Source organism: Rhinatrema bivittatum, chromosome 4 (genome assembly GCF_901001135.1).
Source record: "Rhinatrema bivittatum chromosome 4, aRhiBiv1.1, whole genome shotgun sequence".
NCBI classification, from domain to species: domain Eukaryota; kingdom Metazoa; phylum Chordata; class Amphibia; order Gymnophiona; family Rhinatrematidae; genus Rhinatrema; species Rhinatrema bivittatum.
Genome location: NC_042618.1, coordinates 15554102 through 15581771, shown reverse-complemented (window position 1 = coordinate 15581771; position 27670 = coordinate 15554102). Strand labels below are relative to the sequence as shown.

The window sequence follows — 27670 nt, the reverse complement described above, 5'->3', positions numbered from 1 at the left end:
CCCCCTTGGTGGTTGACATATGCCAAAGCACTGTCCAATAGAATTCTGGCTGCCTGACCTCGAGGAAGAGGAGCAAACTACAGAAGTGCAAATTCTATTACCCTTGTTTCCAAGCGATTGATAGATCATTCGTTTTCCTCCAGAAACCAAATGCCCTGCATTACTTGACCCAGACAGTGAGCTCCCCAACCAGAAAGACTGGTTTCAATTGTCATCATCACTTAAGAGGGAGCACAGAGTTCCACTCTCACTTCTAGATTCTTGGTCACCAGCCACCAAGCCAAGCCCTTACTACTTGGTCCAACAAAGAAATCCTCCAGACATAATTCTGAGGATGAGGAGACCATTTTGACAAGAAGAACTTCTGCAAAGGTTACATTGCCTTCTCTCCAAGGAACCAGGTCCAATGCTGCCACCATGGACCCCAAAACCTGCAGATAAATTCTAGGATGTGAGTCTCTGGAGTTTCAAAAGAGCTTTCACCTGACTAACTTCAACAACCTTTCCTTCATCAGCTACACAAAATTTTCCCTTATGTCAAATCTTGCCTCCAGATACTCCAAGGACTGGAAAGGCAACAACTTGTTCATGGTGAAATTGACAACCCAATTCCTATAACTGCTAATCTGGCTATGGCTGCCTTGTCTTCCTGAACCAACTTTGCCTGAACCAACCAATCAGTCAGATAGAGATGAACCAAAATTCCATCTAGCTCAAGCCCCACACTATCATCACCATCAATGGCCAACCCAAAACTAGAAGTGACTTCCCAACACTGCAAATCAAAGATATTTCTGATGCTCCTCCTTTATAGGTATATGTAGATATGCTGTCATCAGATCCAAAGATGTTAACAATTCCCCTTGCCACACACCACTACTACAATAAACTTCATCATCTCCATTCTGAAATAAAACACGCTGAGATCCCTGTTGATCTGTTTCAGATACAGAATCGACCGAAAGGTGCTCTCCAAGGTTTCCAACATGGACACAAAAAATATATAAGTACAGAGCAAACAGCTCAACTTATTTCTGATCCTTAGAAGTAGATTTTAAAAAGTTGCACATGCAAAAAAGACCATGTGTGCATGTAAAATAGCATATGCATGAGTAAAAGGTATTTTTAAAAAGTAGCAGCTCTACATATCTCCTGCGGCGAAACTTGCTGACACTCGGCCCAGGGGGCTGCCTGAGAATGGGTACAATGTACCCCGTAGCCCTTCTGGAACAGGGCGATCTTGACAGATATATGCAGAGCTAATAGCCTCTTTCAACCACCGTGCAACTGAGGCTCTTGATGCCTTATGACCCTTTTTGGCACCACTCCAGAGCACAAAGAGATGATCTGACAAGCAGAAGCTGTTCGTGACTTCCAGGTACTGCAACAAAGCATACTTTACATCTAACCACAGTAACTCTTTAGTTTGAGGTGCCGTAGGATTCAAATTTAGGAAGGATGGGAGCTCCTCTGACTGATTTAAGTGGAATGTCAACACCACCTTGGGTACAAAGGACGGAACCGTTCTCAAGGACACTCCCTCATCCAAAATCCTCAAAAAAGGCTCCCTATGTGATAAGGCCTGAAGCTTGGCGAGTTGGCGAGCCAAACAGATTGCCACCAGGAAAACCAATTTCAAAATGAGATTCTTCATAGTCGCTCATCTCAGAGGTTCGAACGGAGGCGCACACATGCTCTTGAGGACCACGATAAGACTCCAGCAAGGGCAAGGCTTCCGAACCAGGGGACGCAAATGTTTCGCCCCCTGAAAAAAAACACACAGCATCCGGATGAGCCACCAGCAATACTCTTTGAACCTTACCTCAAAGACAACCCAAAGCCGCCACCTGAACTATGAGGGAATTAAAGGATAAATCTTTGACCAAACCCTCCTGCAGAAAGGCCAATATATGCACCACTGAGGCTCTCATAGAATTCACTCTCTGCCTGGAACATCAGGCCTCAAACACTCCATACTCTCACATAGGCCAGGGACGTGGAAGTCTTCCTAGACTGCAAGAGGTTAGCAATGACCCCTTCTGAATAACCTTTCTCTCTCAAACACTGCCTCTCAAAAGCCAAGTCACTAGATAAAAGCGATCTGCCTGATCTAAACAAATGGGAACTTGGCACAGAAGGTTCGGCAGATGAGCTAGCTGTAATAGTCTGTCCACTGCTAGGTTGACTAAGTCTGCAAACCACAGACACATCGGCCACTCTGGTGTGACACGAATCATGTCGCCAGGATGAATCTCTATGCGTCGCAAGAATTTGCAGAATAAAGGCCAAGGAGGAAACACATACAGAAGGACGTCCGTCGTCCAAGGCAGAACCAAGGCATCTATCCCGTCTGCTCTTCTTTCTCTTCAACAGCTGAAAAAACACAGGGCTTTGCCACTGCGAAAGGTCGCCATTAAATCCACGCACAGCATGCCCACTGTGTAGGAGGCTGCCAATTACTCAAGATGCTGATCCGCCCAATCGATCAAACACGGGCTTCCTGAGCCATTGTGCGACTCTTGGTACCCCTCTGTCAGTTGATGTAAGCCACTGTTGTCCGACAAGACCCTCACTGGCCTTCCCCTCACCAGAGGTAGAAACACTTGCAGGGCCTAGCGCTCGGCTCTCATCTCTAGACAATAGATGGACCACACCCTTGCACAGACTGGTTCTGATACACCACTCCCCACCCAGAGAGACTGGCCTCTGTGATGATGATCATCCAGACTGGAATGTCTAAGTCCACACCTCAACTTAACTTGTCCACAAGGAGCCACCAGGTAAGACTGAATCGAGCAAAATCCATAAGAGGGAGAGGTAGCTGAAATTGCTACGACAACAGGTCCCAGCTGGATAGTAAAGCCAACTGTAGAGGCCTCATATGAGCAAACACCCATTGAACCAACTCCAAGGTGGAAGCCACAGACCCAAGAACTTTCAAGTAATCCCAGACCTTGGGTACCTGCTTCTTCAACAATCTGAGAACTTGAGCTTGCAACTTGGAAATATGCTCTTCGGGGAGGAACACCTTCCCCAACCCATGTATCGAAACTCACCCCAGGAATTCCAAAATCTGGAAAGGGACAAGATGACTCTTGGATGGATTGACTATCCACACCAAGGATCTCAGGCACCAGAGGACTAAGTCCACTGCCTTCCGCAAAAAGGTTTCCAATTTCGTCCAAATCAGCCAATCGTCAAATTAGGGTTGGACCAGGACCCCGTCCCTCCAGAGAGTTACAGCCACCACAACCATTACCTTGATAAAGGTCGAGAGCGCCATCGCCAGACTGAAGGGCAGAGTGCAAAATTGAAAATGTTCTCCCAGAATCATGAATCTCAGGTATCTCTGATGATCAGGCCAGATCCCTATGTGCAAGTATGCTTCAGTTAAATCCAGGGATGCTAGGTACTCCCCCTTGTGCACTGAGGCAATCCGAATGCAGGGTTTCCATTCAGAACCGAGGAAGTTTCAGAACCACATTCACCTTTTTTAAATCGAGGATTGGACGGAACGCATCATCCTTCTTTGGAATTATGAAATAAATGGAATAGCGGCCTGTCTCCTGCTCCTCCAGGGGGACAGGAACAATGGCTCCCAGCCTGCGCAGGCGACTAATGGTTTCTCACACTGCCAGCTTCTTTTCTTCATAGGTGCACGGGAGACCATGAACCGATCTCTTAGCGGCCGAGCTAATTCTAAAGCATAATCTTGTTTTATCATGCTTAAGACCCACTGGTCCAACATGATTTTGGTTCACTCCTCGTAGAACAGAGCCAGCCGGGCCACCTATCACTGGAACAGAGGAGTAGACCAGCCTGGCATCATTGGGTAAATTTGGCTCCACCTCGGGAAGAGCCATCTCTGCTGGATCTATGCCCCCGAAAGGACTGGTTGTAGGACAGTTGTCTGCTTGAGATCTGCCTCTGAGTACTTCCCGATGCTTTAGGCATCTGAAATCGCCGACTCCCTCTGAAGCAGGAACGAGGAGGAAAGGAACTTTTCCCTTTCTGTTTATCTTCAGGCAATTTATGGACCTTATTCTCACCGAAAAACTTGATCATTTCCTCCAAGTCTTTACCAAAGAGTAGTTTCCCTTTAAAAAGCAAAGCTCCCAACTGAAACTTGAATGAAACGTTGGCCAATCAATTCCTCAACAAGGGAAGTCTTCAGGCCAAAATCGCTGACATCATAGTCTTGGAGGAGGTCCTGAGGATTTCATATAAGGCATCAGCACTATACGCCAACATGGCTTCCAGCCGCTCTGCCTGCTGAGTATCAGATTCAGACAAAGATCTGTCGGCCTGTAACTGCTGCACCCAGCGAAAGCCTGACCTTAACATAAAACTGCTACATATAGCAGCTCGAACAACTTTTCTTGAGGTGCACCTCCAGCTTCCTATCCTGAAGGTCCTTCAGAGCTGTATCACTGACAACTGACACTGACAATCACTGGTGGTCTTCTAAGTAACCGCCGAAACAGATGCATCCACCTTCGGGACCTTCAGAAGCTCAAGCCTATCCTCTGGCAAAGGATACAACTTATCCATTGTCCTGCTGACCTTTAGGCCTCTTTTGGGAGTATCCCACTCCCTAAACAGCAAGGCACTGACTAACTTGTGAAATGGAAAAGAACTCGCTGGACCCCGGAAGCCAAAGGTGACCGGGCCCACTGCTCCTAATTCGGATTCGTCTCGCGGGACCTCTATGCCCAATTCTTCCAGAACTGTGGGTATCGGAGGACCCAGCTCCTCCTTTTGAAACAAACGTACCACTTCAGGATCATCGCCATCGACGGTCAGGCTCTTTGATAACGCCTGATCTGAGTTCTGATCCATCAAACCCGGATCTGATCCCGGAGGGTCCTGCAGTTGCCTATCTTACACTTTTGAAGCTTCGGAGGAGCTGTCCGCAGTGGGATGCGGGGACCCTTAGGAGTCGCCTGACCCTCAGGCCCCCGCATCCCTGGAGGGCCTGGATCTCTTTGCCGGCCTAATGGAAGCCCCTTTTTCAGATCTGCATCACGTGCTCTTCCTGGCCTTATAAGTTTTGTGCAGCAAAAGAACAAAATCTGAGGAGAAAGTATAAGAGTCATCCAAGTCCTCCTCAGGGCCCTCCTCACTTCCTAAAGGGGGCCCCTCGATGCCTGGCTCTCCCCCGAAGGTCCTCACCATTGGAGATAAAGGAGGAGGGAAATCCCCATTCCTTTCTGTGGCCTTCACGGCAGCCCTGAATTTAGATAAAATGGCTGCCGTTCATGTGCTTAGCAGGAAGGGATCATTGGTGGGCTGTCGCACCAGCAAGAGTCTCCCAGGCTCACGGTGCTGGCCAACTTATCTGCTGCCATGCTCCCCAAAGTGCCCTCCCCACCGAAGAGACACCGAGAACATTTGCCATCGCATGAGAGACGCGCTCGCACATGTCCCTACAAGCCTCACAGGCCGAACCACGCGGCATGAAAACTGGTGCCTTGCAGCAAGAGCAAAAAGCTGCTGGAGGAATGGGGAGAAAATAACTGAGCCACTCAATCGAGAAAGCAGCAGAACCAGAGTAAAAACGTGCCGTCCCACAGCAACTCCTGTCTGCTCTCTTGTTGAGATTTCTTTCTATTCTCCCTTTTTTTTTTTTTGGAACAAAAACTTTAACAAGTAATAAAGTAAGCACTTCGCTGAAAGAATGGTTGCAGGCTCAGTCCATCCCTCAGGTTGAGTGAACAGAGACCCTCAGTTTTTAGCCTTGTCCGGCAATAACAGAGTGAGCTACAAAAGGGTCTCTGACCCCCTGCTTGTCCACCTCATAAACCAGGGGGGATGGCCTCAACAGGACCTATCAACCCTCTGGGAGGCAAGCACTGTTGAATTCAAGTCCAATTCATTTTTTTTTCTTTTTTGAAAACTCAGATTGCAGGCTTTGCACCTCCACCATCTGCTGGAGACAGAGAAAATACTGCAGGTAGCATCTCATGTTAAGTGTCAGTGTAACTTTCTCTGTCTCAATCTGCTGGAGGGGAGGCAAAACCCAGGAGTCTGAACTGATCTGGTACGTATAGGGAACTGCAACATACACGTGTAACACAGGGACCGTGAGTAAATTTGCGCACAGAAAAAGGGGCAGACTTATGGCAGGTCAGGGGCACGCCAGGGAGGGGCCAACATATATGCATGCAAGTTGCTATTTTAAAACCTGCCAAAGTGCCACAAAGTGCATAGATTTACTTCTGCTCAATATCAGGTGTAAGTGATCATAAACATCTTGAAAGTGAAAAAACGAGTGGTGAGGAGTAAGTTCAGGCTGAAGAGCCAGGAGGGTCCTTCACAGGGTGCAGACAGACTGGGCAAACTGGTGACTCATAGGTAAAACTGCTAATTTCCTTCTCGCGCACTTATAAAAGCCGACATTTGCTAAGAACACTATGCGAGTTAAATTTTATCTAAATGTTTCAAATTAGGAGTACAAATACGCAAGTACAGCTGATCTGCGCCACTTATCCGAATAAATTTTGACTTCTTAGGGTAAGTGGTGACCTTGCTGCCACTTGGATAAGTGTGAAAAAACACTACTTATCCAACTAAGAAAGAAAAGCAGATAAGTGTTAACACAGTACTTATCCAGCTATGTTTAAAACAACATTACATGTCATATCTTTTAGATACGCAAATGTGTTAGTCGGTAGAGCTAGGCGAATTTGATAAATTATGTGCGCAAGTGAGCAGACCATATAAAATACATGTGTGTGCACAAAACCACATATCTGCACATGCGCGCATTTGTTTTAAAGTTACCCTCTAAGCATAACACATGCCAGCTTTTTTGAGCATATATGCATGTGCACAAGCAAAAAATAAGAGAATGGAAAATGGGCGGGGCATGGGAGTTTGGGGGTGGAGGCCAACTGTTACACCTGTAACCCCGTATTTTAATACTGGAGGCCGCAGTGTGCAGCAACTTGTTAGCCACATACATTTTTCTGCTGCTCCTAATGAGGAGCGAGTGTAGATTTTGCATTTTTGGGCTTGCACAATAGGGTGAGGGGTCTGGGTCAACTGGGAGGCGCGCAGGATGAAGAACCAGAGCAGTCTAGATGACCTCAGGAATGACTGGGCAAACTGTGGACTAACTGCAAAAACTGTGAATGTTCCTTGTGCGAGCATATTTTAAAATCCGTTTACATACGCGCATAAAAGCTGGCAAAGTCCTATGGCAGATATTTATAACTTTTCTTTTCTATACCGAAGTTCAAAGAACAGAGTTAATTATCACTCCCGTTTACATTGCAACCATAAAAAAACAGTGACAAAGTTGTCTTACATAGAACAGACATGCAAAGTAGATTTATCTGAGTAACCTCTTAAAATTAGAAGCATACTTAACGGGTGGTAGGCATATTTTAAATCATAGATGCAGAAGTGCATGCATGATTTAAAATTCAATACGCACTTGTATGGGTGAACACACGCTTGTTTTAAAATTAGCCTGTTTTAAGGACTGGGACTAGTACTGCTTTACTACATATGAATGCTTTCTAAGGCTTTCTTGAGGAATAAAGCTTCAGAAGGTGCCCTTTCCAACATAGATGTCGGCGGCACTCACTTGCAAACTGCGGTAGGATGATGGTACATACACTCGTCTCCATGTTTACACGCTGGCCAGTACCTGCAACGCTCTGGCAGTTTCTGTTTCACGGCGACACTTTCATCCGTCATCTCCACTGGGGATAAAAACAGTGAAAGGACACCTTTACTGCATCCTGAATATCTTGGAGTATTTCCAGCATAAATAAGCCCAGGTAAATTTACCAGGTGAGTCTTCATGCCACAAAATATTTGAGCTGACAAGGACACAGTATTTAGTTGCAGATCACGACACCCCCTGTCTACATACATAGTGCAAAACCCCATAATATTTTCTGGAATTCTATATACTCTAACTTTGCTATTCCTTGTGAATACTTCAGCGAGTCACTTACAGGTCGATTCTATAAGGCCGCGGTAGAAAGAGTGCGGCAGTGCCGGGCGCATCCTCGTTCCCCGCACGCACAGTTCTCTTCACATACCGCTCGATACTCTATTCAAATTGCTTGCAAATGCAAGCCGCGTCCAACCCGTGTTCAACGCGCGTCCATGAAGCGAAACCCCTTTTGCTGTATAGGCGGTATATTCAGCGCCTATACAGTATCCCGGGGTGCACTGGTACCTGTCATTTCAAATGTCATTTCAAGTGACATTTGAAATGACAGGTACCAGGAAGTGAATTGTTCCCCCCCTCCCGTAGCAAGGCACAGGGCGAAAATTAAAACAAAAGGGAATAAAGTGTAAAAAAAAAAAGTAAACTTACTGATCAGGCGGCGGCAGGAGCCGGCGGGCGGGTGGGCGCCCATTCATCCAGGCGGCGGCGGGAGCAAGGGTTACACACACTCACACACCACACACACACTCAGCAGCCAGGCTGCAAATCCAAACAGCCCCTTCTCCAACTATGCCTCCCCCCCCCCCTCCCGAGTACAGAAATAGAGACTCATGCAGCCCTTCCCCCACTGACACATGCACGCCCCCCCCCCCCCCAACCGAAGAGAGAAAGCCAAATTGGCAGGCGGTAGCTGTTTGCCAACACAACGACCTGGCTGCGCACAAGCGCTGGCTTCTTCAGGGGGAGGTTATGTTTGGCACCCCCCCCCCTCCGCTTGCCCCCTTGAAGCTCGCACCTGCTAGACGTCCACAGCTGTGCCCTCTTGCACAGTGGCGCTGCTCGGCGCCCTTTTCCTCCCACTATTTTGCAGGAGACGAGGCTGGCTACGATTCCAGCTCGTGTCAGGTCCTTGGTTCCCTCTGGTAAGGGACAGATTCTGAACTAACCCCGGATCGATCGGCTCTCGCTAACTTCTTGGGTCGCAGAGGGAGGGAGGGAGAGAGGAAGAGGAGGAGGATGAGGGGGGGGAGGAGTCCGTGGGCCGTTCATCCAGGCGGCGGCGGGAGCCGGCGGGCGGGCCAGCGCGCGTTCGATCCAGGCGGCGGCGGGAGGGTGGGCGCGCGTTTATCCGGGAGCCGGCGGGTGGGTGGGCGTGCATTCATCCAGGCGGCGGCGGCGGGAGTCGGCGGGCGGGCGCGCGTTCGATCCAGGCGGTGCCGGGAGGGTGGGCGCGCGTTTATCCGGGAGCCGGCGGGCGTGCATTCATGCAGGCGGATGGAGCCGGCGGCGAAAGCGGCCTCCGGCAGTCCCCGCCAGCAGTGAATGAATGCGTGCCTGTGCTACCCGTTCGATTTCGGCGCTCAAGATGTGACGTCACGACGCTTGACGTCGCCTTGAGCGCCGAAATCGCACGGGTCGCACAGGCACGCATTCATTCACTGCCGGCGGGGGCTGCCGGAGGCCGCTTTCGCCGCCGCCTGGATGAATGCACGCCCACTAGCCCGCCGGCTCCCGGATAAACGTGCGCCCGCCCGCCGGCTCCCTCATGAACGGGCGCCCACCCGCCCGTTGGCTCCCGCCGCCACCTGGATGAATGGGCGCCCACCCGCCCGCCAGCTCCCGCCGCCTGGATGAACGGGCGCCCACCCGCCCGCCACCGCCTCGATGACCGCACGCCCGCCCGTGTAGAGATGGGGGATTCGGAAAGTGACAAGGTGTGTGTATATATATATATATATATATATATATATATACATACATACATACACACCTTGTCACTATATATATATATATATATATATATATATATATATATATATATATATATATATATAAAACAACTTTAGCATTTTATGAGAACTGTAATTTTTTTTGTAAGCCGCTGTCAGCTCCCATACGGAACATGCGAGTTGAAATAATTTTTTAAAGCAAATAACTAATGCAATCGGAGTTCCGTGCAGCATCGTTCATGCAAAAAGAAGGGCTGAATGCAGTTTGAAAGCAGGTTAGTATATATGGAGGTCGTCCATGGTGCAGGACTAACACCAGGTAGAGGGTAGGCGGTAAACCAACAGGCTAAGGACGCGGCAAAATAGCGGGTTACAAAGGAGATAATCGGAGCTCGCGTCACAGTATCGGGAGGGAATAGCTAATTCCTTCACTAAATAGCTAATTTGTTCATTTACGTATGATATACATGCTGGGTGCGGAAAGGGTTATGCGTTGGTTTCAAGAAGCGCTAAGGACGAGTGAAACTGGAGACTGTATCGCAGGATCGCTTTACGCATCCCAATTATGCGCCCACAGCGAGTTGCAGACGAAGAATCTCCAACCGCACTTTACAGTATAGACCTGTTAATAGGAAAATTGGTCCTTACCTGCTAATTTTCGTTCCTGTAGAACCACAGATCAGTCCAGACAGCTAGCTTTTGCCTCCCTTCCAGCAGATGGAGACAGAGAAAAACTTCGAGAGAGCCCTCTCTTAACCTGGTGTGCCACCTGCTGCTCCTCAGTATTTGTTCATACCCAAGCAGAAATATTTTAAAGAATAACCATTTTTAACCTAACTCCATCCACCCCAACAAGCAGAGGATGAAGAATAAAACTTTGACAACAGGAAAAGAGTCTTAGAAAAAAAAACCTATACATTTCTTCAGAAAAAGGCACGAGTCAAAACGACAGTACAGAGTGAGCGGGCTTTCCACCCACAACCTGGAAACCCCCCCCCCCAAATGGGTGGGCATCTGGACTGATCCGTGGTACTATAGGAACAAAAATTAGCAGGTAAAGACCAATTTTCCTTTCCCTGTACGTACCCAGATCAGTCCAGACAGCTGGGATCTACCCAAGCTCTCCTAGTTAGGGTGGGACTGCAAGTGCCCCGCTCGGATAACACTGGCCCCGAAACTGGCGGGGTCCAAATCCTGGACATCCAATCTGTAGTGTCTGGCAAAGGTGTGTAAAGACCTCCAGGCAGCCGCTCTGCAGATTTCCTGCAGGAAACGAACTGACACTCTGCCCATGAAGCCACATACGCTCGGGTAGAATGAGCCTTCAAGCCCTCCAGGACTGGTCGAACAGACCCGATATAAGCAGACGCTATGGACTTCTTTAACCAACGAGCAATAGTCGCTTTAGATGCTGACTGTCCTATCTTCGCACCATGCCATAGAATGAAAAGGTGATCCGACAAACGGAACCTTTTGGTAGCCTCAAGATAGAGCAACAAAGCACGTCTGACATCTAGCTGTCTAAGTTGTCTTGCATGTGGACCTGTCAGCTCCGCAGACGGATGCTCCATCGATTGATTCACGTGAAAGGCAGAAACCACTTTCAGCAAAAAAGATGGGACAGTACGCAGTGATACTCCTGAATCCGAGATGCGGAGAAAAGGCTCTCTACAGGACAAGGCCTGGAGCTCTGAGACCCTCCTGGCTGAACAAATGGCCACCAAAAACACCACCTTCAACATGAGATTCTTTAAAGTAGCCTTCCTGAGTGGCTCAAAGGGGGCCCTGGCACAAACCCCGGAGAACCAGGTTCAGACTCCAGGAGGGGCATAGCCTGCAAGCCGGGGAGCACACAATCTTCACGCCCCGGAGAAAATTCACCACATTCGGATGAGTCACCAGAAGAGCACTCAGAGTGTGGCTCCGCAAACATCCTAGGGCAGAGATCTGAGCCTTCAGCAAATTATAAGACAACCCTTTGTCTAAGCCACTCTGCAGAAAGGAGAGAACTAGAGACATCGAAGCTCTATGAGGATCCATCCCTTAAGGCTGGCACCAGGCCTCAAAGACCTTCCATACACGTACATAAGCCAGGGACGTGGAGGTTTTCTGGGCTTGCAACAGGGTGGAAATAACCATCTCCTGATAACCTTTCTTCCTCAATTACCACCTCTCAAAAGCCAGGCCGCAAGACAAAAGCGATCCACCTGATTGAAAAATATAGGTCCCTGTCGAAGGAGATTCGGAATATGACCAAGTCGGAGAGAGGGCCCTCCAAGGCCAGATTCACAAGGTCCGCAAACCAAAGCGTCCATGGCCACGAGAATCACCTGGCCGGGTGAAGTTCTATCCTCCAAAGAATTTTTCCCACCAGCGGCCACGGGGGGAAAGGAGGACATCGTGTGGCCAAGGGACTACTAAAGCATCGACTCCCTCCGTGCCATCTCTTTTGCGACTGAAAAAGCGTGCCACCTTGGCATTTGTGTGCGTCGCCATCAAATCCACGTGGGTTCAAAAAAGGTTTAGATAAATTCTTGGAGGAGAAGTCCATTAACAGCTATTAAGCAAGTTTACTTAGGGAATAGCCACTGCTATTAATTGCATCAGTTGCATGGGATCTTCTTAGTGTTTGGGTAGTTGCCAGGTTCTTGTGGCCTGGTTTGGTCTCTGTTGGAAACAGACCCCTAGGACTTAACATTAACATATTTATCTAGGGTCTAACAATTCACCAGACATAACCATGGACAATCACCGGACACTAATCTCTGACATTTTTCTTGTACTTTTTCTTTTATTTTCTCTTTGATCTCCAGATCTCTCCTTCATATGAGACGTAATGTTGCATATTTCTACCTGGTGCAACAACATGCTGTCAATAATGTATGCCCTATCACTTCAACTTCTCAATTCAACTTCTCAATGTTATAACTACCTGTAGAGTATTTCTTTACACAAAGATAATAGCAAAACTTTGGGAGGATAATGTTTGGGGGGAGGTGGGGGGATGGGGGGATGGAGAAAGTGAAAGGGGGAGTTTATTACAATGTCATCATTGTTCTCGTTATGGTTTTGTTATAGATCATTGTTAAAGTACGTAACTGATGCTTAGGATAGGCTCCAAAGGTGTCTGTTTTCACCGGAGGACCTTACAATTGGATATAATACTTATCCCGTCTGATGCTGAATATTGTTTACTCATATTACCTACAAGCTTGTAATATTGTAAAACCTCAATAAAAATGATTAAAAAAAAAAAAGAGAAGGCTCTCTCGAAGTTTTTCTCTGTCTCCATCTGCAGGAAGGGAGGCAAAACCCAGCTGGCTGGACTGATCCAGGTACGTACAGGGAACTCCCTTTTTCTATAGTCAAACCTAGGATAAGCTCTTTGGTGAAGAAAACTCCTATCTACAGTGGCTCCTGTTTGACAAATACAGGCTTCTTACAGGAGATTCTATTTGCAGTGACAAGTGTGGTTCAGGAGTTAATCTGGAGCTGCAGCTTCAGCTTACCCTGAAGGGCTCTGTCAGACTGGTGGCCAAAGCAGCTTACATAAAGCAGAATCATTTGTGCTGTTTCTAGGGTTCTACACAAACATTACCATTGGATGTGTCCAGTTCCCTGGTTATAATCTGAAGTTGCTGTGTGTGAATTTTCTTCAGGCTTTTGTTCGACACTGTGTTCTGTCTGTGTAAAGTCTCTCCTTCCTCGGTGAAATTCATCGCCTCTTCTTCCTCCTGCTCAGAGGCATACCCTGGTGGGCTGGGTACGCCATCCAGCGTAACTATGAACTTGGGGCTTGGGGGCTTCTCTGATGGCAGAAGCTCCCTATTACACAAAGATAAATAGAACATGTTGGTCGCTGCATGCCACTTGCACTGTACAGTCTAGAGTCAGAAATGAAGCCTCCAGTGGGGCTTAACTGGATTACCCCTCCCAGATTAGTCATAGGCCTTTACACTAAATTGCAGTTAGTCAATATGTTCTATCTCCCCATGCACCAATACCCAAAATCTTACTGGACAAGTAACTACAGAATTCTTACTGTTACAGTTTTTCTGGGTTTAGGCGCACAGCAGCCATTTCAGAAGTTAGTTTACCTGTTCTGTATGAGGCGTCCAGAAAGGGTTGTTATTCCTTGCACTGCCTGGTTCTGGGGTACTATTTCTTCAGACAGTTTGGGTTTCTTCAGGATAAATGATCGGCTGTCAGAATGTCTGATGGACTCTATGTCATGGAGATGAGATTTTGTTAGAAAGCACAACCACTTTACAAAAAATGCAACCACACACTCAGTTATCAAATAACCATTACAAAAAAGCCCAAGATAATCCACTGTACAGGTCCATACTTATACCGTAAATGAAATGGGTAAGGAGGAGGGGTAGTGTTTAAGCAAAATAACATTGCAACTAGGAAAAGAGAAAGAACCTAAGCAAAAGAAATATCTCCTGAGCAGTCAAAATTTTGTAGGTATACAGGGCCATCAGTATTCAGGCACACCATACAAGCTACTGTCACTGTCCATCAGCTTGACAAAATGACCAAAACACTAGCACATGGCAAACCAGGAAGGAAAATGCCAGCACACACCTTGGCTTGGTAGTAATATGCTCTCGACTGGATCAAACTGGAGTCGAGAAAGCAGATCTCGCCTTTGCTGCTTTCCTGAGAGGGGGGGAACCAAACAAAAAGGAAAATTAGTTTCTTACTTGATAATTTTCGTTCCTGTAGTACCACGGATCAGTCCAGACTTCTGGGTTTTGCCCCCCCCCCCCCAGCAGATGGAGACAGAAGACAGAGAAGTTTTCAAAACAAAACTCCGCCTTATATAGAATGGTGCCACCTACAGTCCGGCAATATTACTCAATGTCAAAGCAGAATGGCTCTCATAAAACCACCATAACTATGTACAATAACCCTTCAACAAGAAAAAGAAATAAACGGCTCACTTAACCCTCCTAGGAATTGAACCTGTAGAACCACTTGAGGACGGTCAATCCAATTTTTGCAGATCTGAAAACAAATCAATCAATAACTGAGCGGACTCTCCCTTACTTCCATGCGTTCCCCGGGCGGGACTCTGGACTGATCCGTGGTACTACAGGAACAAAAATTATCAGGTAAGAAACTAATTTTCCTTTCCCTGTACGTACCTGGATCAATCCAGACTCCTGGGATGTACCAGAGCTTTCTTAACTGGGATGGGATCTGGAGAGGCCCGCTCTAAACACTGCTTCGCCAAAACCTCCTTCACCCGGTGCCTGAACATCCAGTCTGTAGTGTCTGGCAAAGGTGCGCAAAGACTTCCAAATCGCCGCCCTGCAAATCTCCTGCGGTGAGACTCCGCCCAAGAAGCTGCCTGCGAATGGGTAGAATGAGCCCAAAGACCAAACAGTACAGGCTTACCACACAGCAAATATGCCGAGCCTATAGCCTCTTTCAACCAGCGCAAAAGCGTAGCTTTAGATGCCATATTTCCTCGTTTCGGACCAGCCCACAACACAAAAAGATGGTCCGTCACACGAAACGCGTTAGTAACTTCCAGATAACGCAACAACACCCGAACATCCAGCTTCCATAAGTCTTTAGACATAGGGTCTGACCGGTCCAAAACGGGAAATGACGGAAGCTCCACCGACTGATTCTCGAGAAAAGCAGACACCATCTTCGGAAGAAAGGAAGGAACCGTCCGCAAGGACACACCAGAATCCGAAATTCTCAGAAACGGCTCCCTACAGGATAGAACCTGGAGCTCCGATACCCTACGAGCAGATGTGATAGTGATAAGGAAAATCACCTTTAACGTGAGATCCTTTATTATAGCCGTTGTCAATGGCTCAAAGGGTGCCGTACACAGAGCTGAGAGAACCAAGTTCAGATCCCAAGAAGGACAAGGGTGCCTGATCGGAGGACGTAAATGCTTTGCCCCCTTTAGGAAACGAGCCACATCGGGGTGAGCAGCCAATGCCACGCCTTGAATGGAACCACGCAAACAACCAAGAGCTGCCACCTGAACCCTCAGGGAACTACACGATAAGCCCTTGGCGAGTCTGGATTGTAAGAAACCTAAAATATCCAACATCGAAGACTGAGTAGGAACAATCGCCCGGTCCACGCACCAAGATTCAAAGATTCTCCACATGCGCACATACGCAAGGTTGGTGGATGTCTTGCGCGACCGGAGAAGTGTTGCCACCACAGCATTCGAATACCCTTTGCTCCTCAGGCAGCGCCTCTCAAAAGCCATGCCGCTAGACAAAAGCGATCGACCTCTTCCAAACATACGGGCCCTTGATGGAGAAGGTCCGGGAGCAGTGGCAACCGCAGGGGACCCGCCACTGCCAGATTGACCAGGTCCGCAAACCAAGGCCGTCTCGGCCACTCTGGAGCTACAAGGATGACTTCTGCTGGGTGTATCTCCACTCTCCTGGGCACTTTGCCTATCAGCGGCCAAGGAGGGAAAACGTACAGCAGCACGTCGGTCAGCCAGGGCAGCACCAGGGCATCTACCCCTTCTGCTCCTGTTGCTCTGTGGCGACTGAAGAAGCTCGGAGCCTTGGCGTTCTGAAACATTACCATAAGATCCATGTGGGATACGCCCAATGTTTCACATATGAGCTGGAAAACTTCATCTGCGAGCTCCCATTCTCCGGGATCAAGGCAGTGCCAACTGAGAAAGTCCGCCTGAACGTTGTCGACTCCTACTATGTGAGACGCTGCATACTTACTAAATGCTTCTCCGCTCAGCTGATCAGCTACCGGGCTTCTGTGGCCACTGGCTGGCTCTTGGTTTCCCCTTGGCGATTGATACAAGCCACCGTGGTTGCATGGTCGGAACGAATTCTGACTGACTTCCCCTGGAGGAGAGGATGGAACGCTTGCAACGCTAACCACATTGCCCTGGTTTCCAGACAATTGATCGACCACTGAGATTCTTCCTGGGACCATTGTCCCTGCATGACTTCCTCAGGCAAACCGCTCCCCAACCGGAGAGCTGGCGTCCATGGTCACCACTGTCCATTCGGGCACCTCCAGGGGAACTCCTCGGGATAAGTTGTCCGAGATAAGCCACCAATCGAGACTAGAGCGCCCCGTATCCGTAAGAGGGAGAGGTAAATGAAACTGTTCGGAGACTGGATTCCAACGCGAAAGCAACACTGATTGTAAAGGACGCATATGAGCAAAGGTCCAGGGCACCAGCTCCAGGGTGGAAGTCATGGAGCAGAGAACCTGCAAATAATCCCACACTCTGGGGAGACGGTTGGCCAATAAGACCCGCACTTGTACTTGTAGCTTGACAATTCAGTCCGAGTAAAGGAACACTCTCCCCTGTTGAGTGTCGAATAGAGCTCCCAAAAACTCCAAAGACTGGGTGGGCACCAGTCGGCTCTTGGCTAAGTTGATCACCCAACCCAGTGATCGTAGGAGCTGAAGCATTTTGCGAATTGCCAACTGGCCGAGCGACTCCGACTTTGTCCGAATTAGCCAGTCGTCCAGGTATGGATGCACCAGGAACCCCTCTCTGTGCAGATGAGCTGCCATCACAACCATTACCTTGGTAAACATTCTGGGCATGGTGGCAAGACCAAAGGGCAAAGTTTGAAACTGAAAATGGCGACCCATCACAGAGAACCTCAGAAACATCTGGTGGTCAGCCCGAATGCCTATGTGAAGATACGCTTCTGTTAAGTCCAGTGATGCCAAAAACTCTCCTTTTCTTACCAAGGCAATGACTGACCGTAACGTCTCCATGCGAAAACGTGGCACCCTGAGGCAACGATTTACGCCCTTCAAATCCAGAATGGGTCGGAAGGATCCCTCTTTTTTGGGGACTATGAAGTAAATGGAATAACGCCCTTTTCGCTGGTCTGCCTGAGGAACCGGGGTAATGGCACCAAGTTGCAGAAGGCGTTGCAAGGTATCTTGTACTGCCTGTCGTTTCTCTTCGTAGCTGCATGGGGAGACCAGAAACCACCCCGGAAGGCAGTGTGCAAAATCTAAAGCGTAGCCTTGATTTATCACAGTAAGGACCCACTGGTCTGACGTCACCTTGACCCATTCCTCGTAAAAAAGAGACAATCTACCCCCAACAGCTGGAACCGAGGAATGGGTCGGCGTCCATTCATTGGAAAGTCTTGGCCCCAGATGCCGACTGGGTAGCCCCGGTTCTGCCAAAGCGTCGGCCACGAAAGGGCTGAGACCAGGACTGTTGGCGACCGGATGCTTGCCGAAAGGAAGAAGCTGGAGCTCTGGACAGATGAAATCTCCAATTCCCTCTGAATCGAGATCGTGAAGAAAAGGAGCCCCTCGACTTGGGCCTATCCTCTGGCAGTCGGTGAACCTTGTTCTCCCCCAGGGATTGAATCATATCCTCGAAGTCCTTGCCGAAAAGCAATTTACCCTTGAAAGGCAACGACCCCAGCTGAGCCTTGGAGGAAATATCCGCCGCCTAGTTTCTGAACCACAGGAGCCGATGAGCCAAGACTGCCGACACCATGGATCTGGCCGAAGTCCTTAACAGATCATAAAGTGCATCCGCGCTATAAGCGAGCGAAGCTTCCAGAAGCCTGCTTGCTGTGCTTCTGCATCGGAAAGACCAGCATTAGCCTGTAACTGCTGAACCCAGCGAAGGCCCGCTCGTAAGGCAAAATTGCTGCACCTAGCTGCCCGCACTCCCAGTGCCGAGGCTTCGAAGATTTTCTTGAGCTGCAGCTCCTTCAGGGCTGTAACACCCGAAACCGGGATTGTGGTCTTTTTGGTGACTGTGGACACCACCGTGTCCACCTTGGGCACCCGCAGTATGTCAATTGCTTCCTCCGGAAGAGGATATAGCTTATCCATAGCCTTGCTAACTTTCAATCCCAGATCCGGGGTATCCCATTCTCTATATAGCAAGTCCGTGGCAGAAAAATGAAAAGGAAAGGAAGTAGCCGGGCCCCTCAGACCCAACAGCACTGGGTCAATGGCCCCTAGCCTGGACTCCTCTGGCGGCCCATCTATGCCTAGCTCTCTGAATATGGCAGGGATAAGCGGAGCCAACTCCTCCCTCCTAAATAGACGGACCACCTTAGGGTCATCTCCTTCCACAATGTGAGAGCCTCGTGCTGGATCCTGTGGATGCTGATCAGGGTCTGTATCCACCCCCATCAGAGGCTTGCCCTGCGGGTCCTGGTCCCCTGGGTCCGTATCCTGACCTGTGGAATCAGTATCAGTCTGATGAGCCCCTGCACGCAAAAGGCGCTTAGCTTTGGAGGACCCAGAGACTCCCTTAGACTTAGACCGCTTTCGAGAAAGAGACTTAAGACCACTAGAGGAAGTTTTACCCCCAGCCTGCAGCTTCCCTTCCCTCCTGGCTTTAAAAGCTTTATGGAGAAATAAAATAAACTCCGAGGAGAAGGAGGAAAAGGAGGAGGAGTCAGAAGCCCACTCGGGGCTATCCTCCGTTGCAGGTGAGAGAGGCTGTAAAGGTTCGATCCTCCAGAAAACCCTGGCTGAGGAGAGAGAGAAGGCGGGAGAATCCCCTCCCTCCATAGCTGCATGAGTCGCTGATCTAAAAGACTCCAAAATGGCCTCCGTTCCTGCGCTCAGCGGATCCTGGTGCAGCTAACACTGAAGGAGCTCGGGCAGCCTTGCCTTTAACCATTTTTGAGGCCCCAGAGGATCCCCCCCCAGGAAGACACGCCAAGCACAGCCCCTCCCGAGAAAGACGCACGTGGGCCGAGCCACATGCGCGGCACGCAGCTGAACACATCATCGGGCAGTGGGCCTGAGAAAGCTAAAATTCAATTCTGTGAAAAATAGAAAAATAATCGCAGTCCGCCCAAGCGCAGAGTCAGGGAGGTAAGAGAGCCACAGCGCCGGCGACACTGACAGAAAATGAAAGAAAATCAAAACCTTTTTTTTTTTTTTTTTTTTTTTTTTTTAAAGACTTGCCCAGCAGTGGTCCATGGTCCTGATCCGGCAGGGTGGAGTGAACCGGGCTCCCCAGTGTAGCACCCAGAGCTGCTAGCTTGGAACAAGAGGGCCCTCGACAACCAGCAGGGGATGGTCCCCTCAGGACCTTCAAACCCCCTGGGAGGCTCAGGACAGAAACTGCTCCTTCTTTTTATTTATTTATTTATTTATTTATTTAAAATTAAAGTACAAAAGTTTTACAGACCGAAAACTCTCTAAAACTCACAGAACTTACTACTCTAACTCCTCTAAGCAATCAGCACAGACTCTAGGCCTTGCACCTCCACCATCTGCTGGAGACAGAGAAATACTGCCGGACTGTAGGTGGAACCATCCTATATAAGGTGGAGTTTTGTTTTGAAAACTTCTCTGTCTCCATCTGCTCGAGGGAGGGCAAAACCCAGGAGTCTGGACAGATCCGGGTACTTACAGGGAACATGAATTTCAAATTCTTGTATACCTCAAAACATCAAGCTGGTTCAAAAGGCCTCATTTCTTCAATGTGCAGCATTTCTACATAGCTAAGCATATGGCAGCTTGGCTGAAAGGCCCCCCGAACTGCCAAGTGCTGTAAGACAGAAACTGCTTTACACCCTCCCACCAAGAGAACTCAAAAGGGAAGTTTTTTCGAGAAATTCAAGGTGGCTCAAATCTTCCATCCCCAGAAGTCTATCAATAGAGTCATGAGACTTCTCCGTGTCACAGGGCTAAGATAAGCCATCCTTGTACTTCTGATTTTCCTAAGAAATGGAAGAGAAAGTCACATAAGCAGGACAAGCTTAACCTGCCTTTAAAACAGGAAGTCACTATCGGGACTGTGTCTCAAAGCTATGGCTCCTTCCAAGAGCCAGTTGGCCATCGAAAGGACAGCATTCCTACCACATTTAACTCCTAAATTCTGGAGGCATCTGGATTAAACATAATAATGTTGCAATGAACCTGAGAGAGAGTAAAGTTTACAAAAAGTAAACCGATGAGCAGGGAGCTGTGCAGCCTCTAAGGTGACTGAGTCACTGCCAACTGACAGCTCAGGGTCTCTGTGACGTCACATCCATCCATTACTCCGACACAATAAGGCTTATAAACATGAGTAGGGGACAGGTTGAGCCAGTCCTGGTTTTACCCACTTCTGATTTTCCCCAGAAAAACAGGACTTGCATCTCATTGTACCACAGAACTGCCTTAGCTCATCACCCTGGACATGAAACAGGCAGTCTCTGAGGTCTAAGAAAAAAGGAAAATTGGTTCTTACCTGCTAATTTTCATTCCTGGAATACCACAATCAGTCCAGTCCAGTGATTTTGCAAAGAACAAAAACCTGACACTGCTACATAACCTAGAGTGCCACCTGCAGACCCTCAGTATTGACTTGTACCCAAACTAAGATGCAGATAAATCCATAAGCTAACTTAACGCCCTCTACATGAGCAGGGGAGAAAGGTAGAGCCCTTCAACTGGAGCTGTTATGTCAACCGCAGGGATTGAAAATCTTGAAGCCTAGACAATAACAATATAAAGGGATATAGCTAGTATACAATCAAGGCAAAACAATAACTGGCTATATAATATGTGCTGCAAGATAATGGTAATATATTCTCTGAGAATGACTGCTATAAACTGTATAGTATAATTTGAACATAAATATGACTATAGAGATAAGACCTCAGTATTGGCTAGAGATCTGAATTAACAGAAACTTCAGGTGGCCAATTGGTCCAATCATCGGTCTTATAATCTCTAATTTAGATTTAGTGTATTTTGTTTAAAAATTCCTTTTATTATAACTTATTACTGTAGTGCACACTTGCATTTTATTTTATTAATATTAAATTTTACTGTAAAATTAGTGTCTGTTAGCACTGGTGAAGCAACATTGTGATTTTACATGAATTAGATATTCTAAATTTACTTTAAAGTTTAACTTAGTTCACTTTAGTTTTTAAGAAACTTATTGAACACTGTTTCCTAAATGTTAATGGAATTGGTATTTGTCATTCATAATTGAAATCTTATGTACTGTATTACCTCTTATTTGGAAAGCTATTTAAATGGACAAGCACGTCTCAAAGAGGTAACAGTGTTGCTATACAGCAACTTGGTAACATTGATGAAATAAAGTGACAAATCTCTCACTCAGCCAAACAATTGGCTGTATTATGCTGATGAATTCGATAATCTCAAAAAGGTAACAATGTTAATGTTCAAACAACTTGATAGCAGTGGGTTAAACACTCAATAACTCTGTGTAAATGGACCACAATGTTGACTGATGGAACTGTTTAAAACTAGTCCAATGGCTTTGTGCCTCAAAGTTTGGTGCAAAATTCTCTGCAGCCGAATATATAATACAACTTGAGCAATGAAATTTCAGTCTTGCAATTAATTACGGGACGGGCGGTATGATTCACTCCGTCTCTCATGGAATCTTGTATCCCGACAATGTTTATAAACGGCAGAACACTTATCTTAAATTTGGTAAGTTTGATGATCACAGACGTTACAGTTTGTTCATTCACTCTGTTCTGCCGTAACTGGGACCCGAGGGGTCTCAACCGCCGCCGGAAACAAATTTAAAGTCACTTACGATTTGTAGAGAAAAACTCCTTCTACTATGTATTATATATTCGGCTGCAGAGAATTTTGCACCAAACTTTGAGGCACAAAGCCATTGGACTAGTTTTAAACAGTTCCATCAGTCAACATTGTGGTCCATTTACACAGAGTTATTGAGTGTTTAACCCACTGCTATCAAGTTGTTTGAACATTAACATTGTTACCTTTTTGAGATTATCGAATTCATCAGCATAATACAGCCAATTGTTTGGCTGAGTGAGAGATTTGTCACTTTATTTCATCAATGTTACCAAGTTGCTGTATAGCAACACTATGTTACCTCTTTGAGACGTGCTTGTCCATTTAAATAGCTTTCCAAATAAGAGGTAATACAGTACATAAGATTTCAATTATGAATGACAAATACCAATTCCATTAACATTTAGGAAACAGTGTTCAATAAGTTTCTTAAAAACTAAAGTGAACTAAGTTAAACTTTAAAGTAAATTTAGAATATCTAATTCATGTAAAATCACAATGTTTCACCAGTGCTAACAAACACTAATTTTACAGTAAAATTTAATATTAATAAAATAAAATACAAGTGTGCACTACAGTAATAAGTTATAATAAAAGGAATTTTTAAACAAAATACACTAAATCTAAATTAGAGATTATAAGACCGATGATTGGACAAATTGGCCACCTGAAGTTTCTGTTAATTCAGATCTCTAGCCAATACTGAGGTCTTATCTCTATAGTCATATTTATGTTCAAATTATACTATACAGTTTATAGCAGTCATTCTCAGAGAATATATTACCATTATCTTGCAGCACATATTATATAGCCAGTTATTGTTTAGCCTAGACAATAACAACAAGACTTCTCAGATTTCTCTATTATATGCGCTGTAGAGATATTGGTCTTTCAACAGGGCGAGGCTCTGGACTGATCTGTGGTATTCCAAGAACGAAAATTATCAGGTAAGAACCAATTTTCCTTTCCTGTTCATACCCCTGATCAGTTCAGTCACGTGTAATGTACCCAAGCACCACTAAACCAGGTGGGAATCTGAAAGACCAGCTCGCAACACACCCTCTCCAAACATCACCTCATCAGGCACCCAAACATCTATTTGGTAATGTCTGGTGAACGTGTGAAGTAATTACCAAGTCTCCGCACAGCAGATCTCCAGCGGAGAAACCAATTGACACTCTGCCACAGAAGATGCCTGTGTTCTGGTCGAGTGCACATGTAACCCTTCAGGAATCACCTTTCCTTAGCAAATGTAAGCAGATATGATGGCCTCTATCAGCCACCTCACAATTGTAGCTTTCAAAGTTTTGCATCCTTTCTTTGCTCCACTAAACAGCACAAAAAGGTGATTAGACTGTTGAAATCCATTGGTAACCTTCAGATACCGAAGTAAAGTCCAACAGATATCCAGATTTCAGAATGCGGGAAGTTCAACCGTTTGATTCAAATGGAATGACGAAACAACCTGCTGCAAAAATTGATGAAACAGTCCGTAACAAAACACCATCTTCCAAAATTTGAAGAAAGGGGTTCCTACACGACAAGGCTTGAAGTTCCGAAATTCTGGCCATTTTCCAGTGCGGCTGACCCTGCCACAAGAATGTTGGTTTTAATTGCAACCACAGAGACCAAAGCATTCATCTTGGGAAGCGTTAGCAGTTCCAAGATATTCTCTAGCAGGGGGCAGAGCATAGTCATAGCTCTCCACAGTATTTATTTATTTATTTCAGATTTTTATATACCGGCATTCGAGATAGCAGTCACATCATGCTGGTTCACATAAAACAGGGGTGCATAGTAAACATAACTATAACAATGGTGCGGAAAAGGCAGTTACATATAACAGGGTGATAAGAACTTGGCTGAGAAGGAAGAGAAAGGACAGGTTATAATTCACACAGGTAAACGATAGAATATAAGTATCAGATTCACTTCTGGAGTATACCACTTCCAGAGAACCAATTTCTTTACTGTTCTATGGAATAGAAAGGCTTTGGACGGCCTACGCAGACCTTCCATGAAGGGATCCACCCCTCATGGTCAAACCCCTCTTGAGAAATTTGAATTCCCAATTCTTCCAGCACGTGCGCGATCAAAGGCCACAACTCATCCTTCCTGAACAAACTGAACACCCTAGGATCATCACCTTTGGCCACTGGAAGATCCTCTGGATCTGAGACATCCTTAACAGTGTCAGTCCCCAAAGGGCTCCCCCCTCCAGGGCCATCATCTTGACCCCTCCGAGAGATCCGTGTCATCATTACTGCTCTGATGACCCTTAAGGCTTAGCAGACACAAAAGAGAACTTGACCCTCCCCGAGAGTCTCACCTGCCCACCTTAATCTATTGTTGGGGCCCCTGTGGAGGAGCACGCTTGCCTGCTGCTCCCTTAAGTCTGAGGAAAATCGTTCTGATTCACTGGAATCTTCCCCCATGGGTTCCCCAATCTCATCACCTCTCTCTATAGGTCCGCAGGGAAATCACGATCAACTGGCAATAAAGGGGTTGGGGAATCCCTTCCTTCCCTGGATGTTTTCTGCCATTTGCCACATGGTGACAAAATGTCTGCCATTCCCATGCTTGTCAGCTAAGCTCCCTTGCCTGCTAAAGTCAATCAGGTGACTCTCTTACCCTGCACTGCCTCAGCGGCTGCCCCAGCTTCTTCTCCTCTCTATAGCACACCTGCCACATAGCACTAAAATGCGTACTCTTCTCTCCGCAGGCCTTGCAGCACTTGTCGTGTCCCATGGCTGCCATTATATGCTCACCTCGCTCTCGTCTGAGCCACATGCGCTTGACAGAACTTGCCTGCAAAAGGAAAATTGGTTCTTACCTGCTAATTTTCATTCCTGTAGTACCACAGATCAGTCTAGACTCCTGGGTTTTGCATCCCAACCAGCAAATGGAGACAGAGAAAGTTTTACTGACACTGCTACATAACCCTGAGTGCCACCTGCAGTTCCTCTGTATTGACCTGTACTCCAGCATAAAACCTAAGAGAACTTGATAATAAATTCCAAACCTTTCTTTTTTAAACCAAACAAATAAATCTATATTCCATGCCAAGAAAAAGAATGAGCAGATGACTCTCCACCTTCACAGAAAGGGCAGGTTCTGGACTGATCTGTGGTACTATAGGAACAAATATTAGCAGATAAGAACCAATTTTCCTTTCCCTGTATGTATCCTGATCAGTCCAGATTCCTGGGATGTACCAAAGCTCCCTAACTAGGGTGAGACTTGGCGAGTCCCACTCGCAAAGCACTCTATCCAAAGGACCTGGATGCTGGATCCCCAATATCCAAACGATAGTGCCTCACAAAAATGTGCAGACACTTCCACGTCGCTGCCCTGCAAATCTCTTGCGGCGAAACTAGCTGAGCCTCTGCCCATGAAGCCGCCTGAGAACACAGAGTGGGCTCTCAAACCCTCAGGAACCAGATGAACCTTAGTTATGTATGTCAACCCAATGGCCTCCTTGAGCCACCATGCAATAGTAGCTTTAGACGCTTGAAAACCTCTTTTTGAACCACTCTACAAAACAAAGAGGTGATCCGACCTCCTAATGTCGTCAGTTTCTTTGAGATATCTCAACAATGCCTTCTGCACGTCCAAGAGCTTAAGCTCTCTCGTGTGAGGAACGGAGGAGTCAATCTCAGAAAAAGCTGGAAGCTCCACATTCTGATTCACATGAAACGCTGATACCACCCTTAGGTAAAAACGAGGGTACCATCCGCAAGGACACCCCCTGAGTCTGAAATCTGCAGGAATGAATCACGGCAAGACTGAACAAATGGCCATTAGAAAAACAACCTTAAGGGTTAAATCCTTAAGCGTCGCTCTCCTAAGAGGTTTGAAAGATGCCTCACACAAACCTCTGAGGATGAGATTAAGATTCCAGGATGCACAATCGCTCCTTACCAGTGAGTGCAAATTTTTTGCTCCCCGGAGAAACCAAGCCACATCAGGAGGAGAAGACAGAGAGGAACCCTTTACTTTACTGTAGAGGCAACAAAGAGCAGCCACCTGAACTTTAAGAGAGTTTAAAGCCAAACCCTTGGCCAAACCCTCTTGAAGAAAGGCCAAAACATGAGACACCATAGTACTTATGGCTTGCACACAGTTACCGATATACCAGGACTCAAAAACTTTCCAGACTCTCACATACAAAAGAGAAGTAGATCTCCTCCAAGCCCGTAACAGTGTAGCAATAACCACATCAAGGTACCCCCTGTGCCTCAATCGCTACATCTAAAATCCATGCCACTAGACAAAAGTGAGCAGCCTGGTTGGAAAATATGGGCCCCTGATGAAGAAGACCCATCAGATGTCCGAAGCGTAGCAGACCGTCCATGGCCAAGTTGACCAGATCCGCGAACCACAGCCAACGGGGCCACTCAGGAGCCACCAACACTACTTCGCCCGGGTACTTCTCTATCTGCCGCAACACCTTGCCTACCAGAGGCCAAGGAGGAAAAACATACAAAAGAGCCAAGGCACCACCAAAGCATCGACTCCCTCAGCCCCATGCTCTTCTCTGACTCAAAAAACAAAATGCCTTGACATTTTGACGAGTTGCCATGAGATCCACCTGACAGCCCCATCTCTCACAGATGAGCTGCATCACCATCTCCCACTCTCCTGGATTTAATGGTCTGCGACTGAGAAAATCCACTTGAATGTTGTCAACTCCTGTGATGTGCGATGTCGCTAATTGTTCCAAGTGTTGCTCTGCCCAAAAAATCAACTTTTCTGTCTCCTGGGCCACCGCCCGACTCTTGGCTCCTCCCTGCTGATGTAGGCCACAGTTTTCGCATTGTCCGACAGGACTCTCACTGACCAACCTCACACCAATGGCAGAAAAGCAAGCAAATCGAAACGCACCGCTCTGGTCTCTTACCAATTGATAGACAAGGAAGCCTCTTTCGTGGACCAGCAGCCCTGAGTCGACTGTTACTGACAAACTGCTCCCCAACCAGACAGACTGGCATCAGTAGTAAGAATCACCCAATCCGGAACCTCTAACTCCATACCATGGACCAAATTGGAACATAGGCGCCACCAAAACAGGCTGTCCCTGCCGACACCCTCGAGTGTGAAAGGAAGAAGAACTTTCTCTGAGAGCGGGATCCACCAAGCCAAAAGAGCTCTCTGCAGGGCCTCCTATGTGCAAATGCCCAAAGCACCAACTCTAAGGTCGAAGCCATTGAGCCCAGTACCTTTAAATAATCCCAGACCTTGGGCACCGGAAGCTCTAACAAGCGACGAATTTGCCCCTGCAGTTTCTGTACACGCTCCTCCGTGAGAAATACCTTGCCACATCAAGTGTCGAAACGAGCCCCCAAATACTCCAGAGACTGCAATGGAACCAGGTGACTCTTTGCCAAATTCACTACCCAGCTGAGCGATTCGAGTGTCTTGATCACTTTCTGAACCGAATATCGACAAAGATTTTTCAACTTTGCCCTGACAAGCCAGTCGTCTAGAT

General features: G+C 47.2%; 1 protein-coding gene across 2 annotated transcripts in view; it reads right to left on the bottom strand.

Annotated features, from left to right (window-relative positions):
- Positions 1-27670, bottom strand: part of ZC3H14 (zinc finger CCCH-type containing 14) — a 206103-nt gene that overhangs the window by 60545 nt on the left and 117888 nt on the right. The window contains exons 10-13 of one of the 2 annotated variants that reach the window (XM_029597753.1): positions 14227-14301; positions 13734-13860; positions 13235-13461; positions 7592-7709 (exon numbers count right to left, since the gene is read on the bottom strand). In XM_029597753.1, coding sequence (XP_029453613.1) covers positions 7592-7709; positions 13235-13461; positions 13734-13860; positions 14227-14301 — 547 coding nt within the window. The remainder of the gene's footprint in view (positions 1-7591; positions 7710-13234; positions 13462-13733; positions 13861-14226; positions 14302-27670) is intronic. The other variant, XM_029597754.1, reaches the window with a different exon arrangement.